General features: G+C 43.7%; 1 protein-coding gene across 1 annotated transcript in view; it reads left to right on the forward strand.

The window, feature by feature from the left end:
• The window catches only part of C2CD2 (C2 calcium dependent domain containing 2), a 119,335-nt gene that overhangs the window by 11,493 nt on the left and 97,742 nt on the right, over positions 1 to 10,100 (forward strand). Inside the window, exon 2 of the mRNA XM_007947315.1 lies at positions 7,979 to 8,077. Within this exon, the coding sequence (XP_007945506.1) occupies positions 7,979 to 8,077 (99 nt within the window). The remainder of the gene's footprint in view (positions 1 to 7,978; positions 8,078 to 10,100) is intronic.

Raw genomic sequence — 10,100 nt, forward strand, 5'->3', positions numbered from 1 at the left:
AATGGTTTGAGATGCCACCTTTGTTATATGCTAAGTTTCCACAGGTATTTGGGTCTGTGCTGGACTTTGTAGTCCATTGTTCTGATTGTTCATGCATCAGTACCACACTATTTTCATTATAGATGTTGCATCAAGTTGTCAAAAATTTCATTCTACTTGGATCAACAATTAATGCCCAAGGAAGCAGCAGTTAAGAAATGAAATGACAAATTTTATTGAGCAAGTCTACCACAAAAGGCCTCTTTATTTATTTATTTATTTTTAAAATTTTATTATGATTTGAGTGAAAGTTTACAGAGCAAATTCACTTTCCATACAGCAGCTCACATACACTTAGTCTCATGCCATTGACTACAATTTCCGACAGTGCAACAGCTCCCCTCCCACTGCCTCCCCACAGTTACCTCTTCCCTGTGTCCTTCCCTCCCATGCACTCCTGCCCCCTGAGCTGTCTCCCTGTGTGTACACAGCCCTTCTATTCTCCCACAATCGATCTCTCCAAGGAGTGTATCTACCTAATGTAAGTGTTCAGCTCATGAGCCTATCTTTTGTTTGACTGGAAGCCACAGAAGTGGGTTCAGTTCCAGACCTAAAGCGCAGCTAGGAGCCATAGTCTCAGGGGTTCCACCAGGCTCTATCAGACCAGCAAACCTGTTTTTTTTTTTAATGATTTTGAATTTTATTTCACACTGTTCTGTCATTCTATCCAGCATCTCCTACATAGATTCCCTTCTGAGTGGTTGACAGTGGTAGCGGAGCATCATCTAGTTTCCTGGTCTTGCAGTCATATAAGCTGAGCATCACATGGTGTATCAGTCTCTTGGACTAATTGTTTCCATGTGTCTTTGATTTTCTTCATTCTGGATGAGGAGAGAGACCCATTGTTGCATCTAGATAGCCGCTTGCAACCTTTTAAGATCCCAGTCATTACTCACCACAGTAGAATGTGGAACAATGTTTTTGTGTAGTATGTTATGCCAGCTGAGCTTGATGTCCCCTGCAACTATGGTCCTGAGCCCACAGGTCCAACTACTCCCTCCCTCTAGGTAGCTGGCTGTGGCCAAAAAGTGACTACAACCTTGTTCCTTGTCAGCTCTAGTATATACCTGGGACTTCTTAAAGAACTTTCAGATACACTTATAGAAACATTGCCTTCCAACCCTATACATGAAAAGAATATGTGAACCCTATATATGAAAAGACCTCTTTAAAGTTTTCAAAAGCAAAGTGTCAATTTAGTGACTAAGGTACACCTACCCAAGCCATGGTCCTTTTAGTTGCCTCACATTCATGTGAAAGCTGGACAGTGAACAAGGAAGACAGAAAAACTGATACATTTGAACTGTGGTACTGGCAAAGAATATTGAATATACCATGGTCTGCCAGAAGAGCAAACAAATCAGTTTTAGAAGTATAACTAGAATGTTTCCTTAGAAGCAAGGATGGTGACACTTTGCCTTGCTAACTTTAGACATGTCATCAGGGAAGACCAATTGCTAGAAAAAAGCATCATGGTTGGTAAAATAGAAGATCTGTGAAAATGAAGGAAACCCTCAATTAGATGGATTGACACAATAGCCAAAGCAATGGACTCAAATATAGCAACTCTAATGAGGATGATGCAAGACTGGGCAACATTTCCTATGTTATCCATAAGGTCACTGTAAGTCAGAGTCAACTTGATGACAACTGGAAATAGTGGTACAGTAGCTTCCCACCCCCACCCCAGTAAATTATCTTTTGCAGTGTTTACCTGGTGATTCTTGCATGTTTCTTTCTCCATGTGAGCATAAAGTTTAACTTTAGGCTAAGTGGGAAAGAGTCAATGTGAGCTCTGTGAAGGATAGAGTGTAGGTGATGTGTGGGTCTCTGTAGTGTGCTGTACACACACCCTTGTGTGTGTTACCTATAGATCATGCAGGGAAAGAGGAGAGGGAAAAGGTAATCTCTCTGTCCTTTTTTAAACTTAATAATTTAATTCCCTCTGTGAGGCCACCTTGTGACCTTAAATTTTCCAGAAAAATCTTTTCAGGGCTTTAATGTATAATGTTTGGAAGGAAGATGGGGCAATCTACTTCCATAATGATACTGCCTTGGAAACCCAAGGAGTGGTTGCTATGAGTCGGGTCTGACTCGATGGCACATAACAACAACAACAACGATGTAGAACGTATACTAAAGAAGGTAAGAGGGTGGTTGTCACTAGCTGTCATTGAGTCAGCCCTCAACTCCTGGTGATCTCCATGATGTACAACAGAACAAAACACTGCCTTGTCCTGTGCCATCCCCTTGACTGGTGGTGGATTGGACCGAGTTTTGAAGTAGATCACTAGGTCTTTCTCCCTACTCCATCTTCTACTCCATCTACTTCCAGAAGTAGATCCTGGAAGCTTTTCTTAAATCGTTCAGCATCATAGCAACACACAAGCTGCCACTGACAGAAAGGTGGCAGCGACGTATGAGGTCCATTGGTTGGGATTCAGACTCAGGGCTGCTGCATGGAAGGCAAGAATTCTGCCACCAACATTATGCTGAGTGAAATAACTCAATTACAGAAGGACACATATTGTATTAGTCCTTTATTGTAAAAAGTGAAGGAAAGTTTTATATGGAAGGAAATTTTCTTTGTTGATTACCGGGGGTGGGAGGGGAGAGGAGGGAACACTTCTAGATAGGTAGAGACAAGTATTGATTTAGGTGAGGGAAAGGGCAATGTACCAAAGGTGAGTGATCAACATGGTGGTGTTGAGGAAGAGGAAGACATAGAGAGGTGCATGGGAGGTACAGACAACAAGATGAACCCTTTTGCACTTACAATAATGCGTTGTCAGCAAAGGCAAACATTGATATACGAGTGGATAGATGGGTGGACAGACTGAACTATTAGGTATGTCTATGCAGGAGGGAGTATGCCCAAGCCCATGTATAAGGTTGGCAGACAATGTTTCTACAAGTGTATTTGTATGTTGTGTAAGAATTTCTAGATATATAGTAGAGCTGACAAGGGATAAGGTTGTAGTCATTTCTTGCTACCCAGAGGGAACAAGTAGTTGGACCTGTGGGCTCGGGACCATGGTCTCAGGGGAAATCAAACTCAATTGGCATAACATACTACACAGAACATTGTTCCACATCCTACTTTGGTGAGTAGTGACTGGGATCTTAAAAGCTTGCAAGTGGCCATCTAGATGCAATGATGGGTCTCTCCTCATCCAGAGCAAAGAAGAATGAAGAAAACCAGACACATGAAATAATTAGTCCAAGGGACTGGTACATCCTACGATCCTCAGCCTATATGACTATGAGACCAGAAAAACTCAGAGGGAGATATATGTAGGAGATCCTGGATAGAGTAGGAGAACAAGGTGGAACAAATCTCAAAATCATTAAAAAAAAAAAAGGGACCAGGTTTGCTGTTCTGATAGAGCCCTTCAGGTCTGGAGTTGAATCAACTCCTCTGGCTTCCAGCCAAACAAAAGACAGGCATATGAGCTGAACATTTACTTTAGGTAGATACACTTCTTAGAGAGATCAATCATGGGACAATAGAAGGGCTGTGTATGCACAGGGACACAGCTCAGAGGGCAGGAGTACATGGGAGGGAAGGAAACAGAGAAGAGGTAACTATGGGAAGGAAGCGGGAGGGGAGCTGTTGCATTGTGAGAAATTACAGTCAATATCATGAGACAAAGTGTCTGTGAACTGCTGTATAGAAGATGAATTTCCTCTGTAAATTTTCACCCAAATAAAAAAAAAAAAATTCTGCCATCAATCTCATTGTTGTTAGTTTCCATCAAGTCTTCTCTGACTCTTGGCAACCCCTTCTGTGCAGCAGAATTATGCTCCATGGGGTTTTCAAGGCTGAGACCTTTCAGAAGTAGATCAGCAAGGTGAGGTGTAGTAAATTACCTGGTATGGCTTTTCTAGCCATAAGTCTTTGTAAACTCTGTGGTGGAATTTGCTGTGAGCAACTGAGGAGCTCTTGATTGTAAAAGTTATCCACCTGGAGTATTTCTGTTGGGAGTGGCACTGCAGCAATGTTCTGGGAAGGTTGTTCTCTCTCAGGTGCTTAGAATTCTGATGCTATGATTGGCTAGTTGGGCCACTCTGCCAGACTCTAAAGGAGGCCTCCTAGAGGCAGAAGTCTCTCTCTGACTATTGGCTGAGGAAGATGTGCTGCTGAAAGAGATACGAGCTCCTGAAAGAGACACGTGCTGCTGGAAAAGAGACATAAGAGACACGCATTGCTGAGTGAGACACCGAGGGACACTCACTGTTGGGAGAGAGACTGAGCGTTTTTCCTGAACTTGAATTGTAGCCTGGTGCTTCCCTAATAAACCCCATAATCTGTGAGTTTTGTGTGGCCACTGCAGTGAATTATCAAGTCCAGGAGAGAGGTGGTGGGTGCTTTGGGAAAAACAGTTGGTGAAAGGGCTGGAGGGAGGCAGCATGTCTGGCCTTGCAGGAATAGGCCTTGGGTTACTTATGGTAATCTTGTCTTCCTCTTGCATGGTTAGAGGAGGTTGGGAGATGCAGCCTCCCTGCCTTTTTTAGCACAAGGTCATCTTCTGAGGTGCCTCTGGGTGGGTTTGAACTGCCATCCTTTTGGTTAGCAATCTAGTGCTTAACCATTTGTTAATGTGAAAGCATTTTACACAGGTAAAAGAGTACATACTACATGTACTACATAACAGTAATTACCCAGGAGCAGAGGCTGCATCAGGCTTGTGTGAGGCGACACTATCCGTGGAGTGGCACAGATGGTACATTGTTTCACCCACTGGTGTCTAACAGCTGTAACATCTCCTGCTGATGGATCTGTTCCCTGCCTGGCACTGAGCTCTGACTGGAAGCTGTTCTCCCAGCCAGGCAGGCTCAGTTCACAGAATAATGTCATCACCAAGCTGACTGAAGGCCCCTGCCCATCACTCTAGAACAAGTCCAGTTATGGAGAATGTTAGCAGAGTGGCCCTGACACCAAGATGTCATCACTTTTAAGAAGTAGATTTAATTCTCCCTTGATGATGTTTTTTGGGGTGACTTGGCCTCTAATTCCTGGTAACCCCAGGTACAAGAGAATGAAGTGCTGCCCACTAGGCACCATTCCCATGATCATTTGCAGGTCAGACCACCATTGCCATCCATAGGGTTTTGATTGCTGATTTTCAGAAGTGAATTTCCAGGCCTTTCTTCTTAGCCTGTCTGAAAGCTATTCAGCATCATATTTACATGGCAGGCACCTCAGAAGATGACCTTGTGCTAAAAAGGCAGGGAGGCTGCATCTCCCAACCTCCTCTAACTGCACAAGAGGAAGACAGGATTGCCATAAGTAACCCAAGGCCAATTCCTGCAAGGCCAGACATGCTGCCTCCCTCCAGCCCTTTCACCAACCGTTCTTCCCAAAGCACCCACCACCTCTCTCCTGGACTTGATAATTCACTGCAGTGGCCACACACAACTCCACTGACAGACAGTTGGTCATAAGGTAGATGTTGCTAAAATAGGATGAGATTAGGCATATGTGAGTTAAAACATTCTCTGCCTCATAGTTTTTTCTCTTGATCATTGGGAATTCTTAAGAAATAGCCACATGATAATGTCATTGCTTGCTCATATGCACTTTGCTTGCCAGAAAAATATGTGCACTACTTTTCCTGTTTTAATTGTCTCATCCTTGGTCACGCCTTATGGGTGGAGATAGCTCACCCTTAGTACTCCCTCTATGGTGAAGCAGATGACACATGGTGGAAAGCTGAGGGGCTGAATTTTATTTGTAACCACCAAGTCAGAACTTACTTAATTACGATGCACTTTCTACCGCATGTCAGGAAAAGAACTTAAGAAGTGATTCAATTCAGAATTGTACTGGTGGCAAAAGTGGTTAGCCTCTCAAGAGAACTTATTTTGGTTGGCTATCCAAGTCTTAGTAGTTTCTTTTATAAAAATCAGTCTTGTTACCTGTGGTCATAGTAACATAATCACACATCTGTCACTTAGAAAGGTTTAGTTGCAAGAACCAAAACTGATATAGGCTGAGTTTAGCCACAGAAAAGTTCATTGGAAGGATGCTGGGGATGCCTAGAGAGAAGGTGGATATCGCCATGAGGGCAGGAGCTGGGTAGCTCTGGAGGTCTGTGAAGCAGGGGCTGAAGAACCAGCTGCCTGACACAGCCAACAGACTGGTGCATTTCCAGCAGAGGTCTCTTGTCCGGCTCTTTGGGGTTCCTGCCCCCTACTTCTTGGGCATTAGGGGAGAACACCTCACATGACAGTGCCACCTTACATGGCAGTGCCACATCATGTGACAGTGCAACCACTCAGAAGGGGAAGAAGAGTTTTCTGAAGTCAAAGTGGATGCTGGCATTGGTCTCCTAGGGCTGCTAGATAGCAAAGTACCACCAAGTGGGTGGCTTGGAAAAACATAAATTTATTGTCTTCTTTTGCTTGTTTAGTAGCTCTGGTGGCGTAGTGCCTAAGGCTTTTGACTGCTAACCAGAAGGCTGACGGTTCAAACTCACCAGCCACTCCTCAGAAGGAAGGTTGGGCAATCTACTTCCATAGTAATCCCGCCTTGGAAACCCAAGGAGGGGTCGCCATGAGTCAGGTCTGACTCGACTGCAGTGCATTTTTCTTATTTGGGGAGAAGTGGGGAGTGACTGCTACTAAGTATAAAATTTCTTTTGCGATGATTAAAGTGCTTAAGAAGAGATTGTGGTAATAGCTGCACAAATCTGTGAATATATACAGTGTAGAAGGTGAATTGTGTGATATGTGGATGTTATCTCAAATATGTTATATATGGGTCCCTGGGTGATGCAAATGTTTTGTACTTGGCTGCTAACCTTAAGTTTGGTAGTTTGAATCCACCTAGTGTTACCACAGAAGAAAGGCCTGGCAACCTGCTTCTATAAAGATTACAGCCGAGAAAACTCTTTAAAGTAGTTCTGTGTAACACATGGGGTCTTCATGAGTCAGAGTCAACTCCATGGCAGTGCATTTGGTTTTGGGTTTTTGGTTATTTATTGTATGGAGGTTAGTAGTCCAAGTCAGAGTATTGTTCTTGTCAATTCCTTCTGAGACTCTGAGAAAGGCTGTGTTCCATGCTTCTCTCCTAGCTTCTGGTGGCTCCCAGCAGTCCTTGATATTCCTTGCCTTACAGACACATCTTCACTTGGCGTTCTCCCTGTGTGTATAACTGTGTTTCTTCTCTTCCATAAGACACAACATGGATATTATTAGGGCCCAGCCTATGCCATCTTCCAAGATGGTACAGGTGCTGGGGGTTAGGAGTTCAACATATATTTTTTTTTGACACAGTTCAATCCGTAATAAGGGCCTTCACCCTGAAACGGGTGCCTGCTTCCAGAGACTGTATGAGCCCACAGACCCTTGAGGAGCATGGAACTGCCCTGCTGAAGGAGGCTAGATTCTTTGCTTGTGTTGTAAACATGGTTCAAATGCCCTTCACGGCCCTGATTCCAGTGTGGGAAGTGGGTCTGTGGTTCCATTGCTATGCTTTGCTCTGTTTCTTATCTTTCTGCTATGGCAGCTCCCACCTGCTGTGTACAGTCCACAGTGAGCTGGTTCCTGGGTGTGTGTGAACTGTCTGATATTTGACCATGGCTACTATGTAGAATTCTCTAGAAAATGACATCATGTGTGATAAAGTAGAAAGTCAGTGAAAATGAGGGAAACCCTCTATGAGATGGATAGCTGCAACAGTGAGCTCAAACCTACCAATAATCATGAGGTTGACATAGGACAGGGCAACATTGTGTTCTGTTACACATAAGGTTGCCATGAGTCCAAGCCAACTCTATGGCAACTAACTATACCAATGGCTGTGTGGAAGTACAGTTTGCTAAAATCAGTTCATTGTATTTTCATAAATTTGCAGAGCTTTATAGCAAATAAGCAACTTCTAAAACTTACAGAACCCCGAGTGTGCTTGTGTCCTCATCTTCCTTTTCTGTTCCAGGGCCCACTGCTCCTCACCTTCGAGGAGGACCCGCTGCAGCAGCCCCTGGAACTGGCCGTGCAGCAAGTCTCAAGTATGGCCATGTCTGCTAGTGAAAAGGTGAGTGGCAGGCAGGGGAGATGGTCACCTGTGGCAGCCCTTTCTAGACAGGAGGAAGTGAACTTACAATGGGGAGAAGGGGGGCTTGTTTCTATTTAGAATTATTGAGAAGGCTGAGACCTTACATCATAAAAAATGTCTGGTCCATGTGGTGCATTTGTGCAAATGGAAATACATAAGTCCAACCTTATAAAGGAAAGAAGTTCTGATACATGTTACAACATGAATGGACCTTGAAAACATCATGTTAAGTGAATGAAGCCAAACACAAAAGGACAAATATTGTATGACTTCATTTATATGAAATATCCAGAATAGGTAAATCCATAGGCACAGGTTGCCCAGGGCAGGGTGGAAGGAATGTTTGGGGAGAAAGGAGAAATGATTGCTAATGGGTACAGGGCTTCTTTTTGGAATAATGAAAATGCTCTAAAAGTGATTATGATAATGGTTGTACCACTTAGTGAATATATTGAATACTAGTGAGTTGTACAGTTTAGATGGGATAAGTGTATGATGTTTGAATTATAATCTCAATAAAGTTTATACAGGTATGCGTCACTTAACATCTATGATAACATTTGTGAAATAAGATGTTATGTATTTGGATGTACAAACACCTCATGGGAGCCAGCTTCTGGTTGTCCTTGCCTCTGCTGCCATTGCTACCAACACTGTAGCTACTGGTGGAGGCCAGAGAAATGGATGATGGTAGCAGTGGCAGCTGAGAGGGTGGTGGTGGGAGCAGAGCAAGAGGAAGCAAGTGAGGAAGGAACAGAGCGAGCCCAGCCCTGCCTGCTGTTCTGCCCATCTGAGCAGCAGCAGCAGCCCAGGCCCTGCAGCCACCTTCCTTCCCACACTCACCTGCCTGCCAGACAAAACCTGAGAGTCTGTACCCCCAGCCATGTCTTCTGCCTCATCTGCCTGTATCCCATCTGTGGTCCAGTGTGGCAAGAGCCTGGGTTTGGGGTTTTTAAAACCATTCCAAAACCAATCTCATTGCTGTTGAGCCGGTTTCGACTTCTAGTGACCCCTCCTTGGGTTTCTGAGGTGGTATCTCTATGGGTGTAGATTGTCCAGTCTTCCTTCTGAGGAGTGGCTCGGGGGTTTGAACCACCAGCCTTCTGGTTAGCAGACAAATGCCTTGGGCACTACTCCACCAGAGCTCCCTTAAAACTATTAGGAGGAAATAATAAACAAAAGTAGAGCTGCTTCCCTTAAAAAAAAAAAAAACACCTTATGGACACAGATGTATATGGGGTCAGGCATTGCCCAAATGGATGTTAGATGACACATACCTGTGTGTGTGTGTGTGTGTGTGTGTGTTTATAGGCATAGCTTGGAGATATTACAGATTTGATTCCAGACCATGGCAATAAAGTGAATATCATAATGAAGTGAGTCACATGAATATTTTGGTTTCCTGGTGGATGTAAATGTCATGTTTACACTATGTTGTAGTATGTTAAGTGTGCAATAGCATTATGAAAAGGTTTGAAATATGGTGAGAATTACCAAAATGTGACACAGAGACACAAAGTGAGCACATGCTATTAGATAAATGGTACAGATAGACTTGCTTGATGCATCATTGCCACAAACCTTCAATTTGTGAAAACACAGTGTCTGTGAAGCACAATTAAACTAGGCATGCCTGTGTGTGTGTGGGTGTGTATATATATATTTCAAGGCAGTAGCTCTACAGAAGTAGAGCTCAGTCTTCCATCTGAGGAGTGGCTGGTGGGTTTGAACTGTCAGCCTTCTGGTTAGCAGTCAAATGCCTTAGGCACTATGCTACCAGAGCTCCTAAAGACTGGTGACAACAAAAAAAACCCCATTGCTATCAAGTCAATTCTGACTCATAGTGACCCTGCAGGGCAGAATGGAACTATCCCATAGATTTTTCAAGATTGTAATCTTATAATCTGCTGTATCTTTTTCTCATTGAATGACTGATGGGTTCAAACTGCCAACCTTTTGATTAGCAGCTAAGCACTTAACCATTGTGTCAATGTCTGACTGC

Source organism: Orycteropus afer, unplaced genomic scaffold (genome assembly GCF_000298275.1).
Source record: "Orycteropus afer afer isolate SDZICR_OR568_19922 unplaced genomic scaffold, OryAfe1.0 scaffold00179, whole genome shotgun sequence".
Classification (NCBI taxonomy): Eukaryota; Metazoa; Chordata; class Mammalia; order Tubulidentata; family Orycteropodidae; genus Orycteropus; species Orycteropus afer.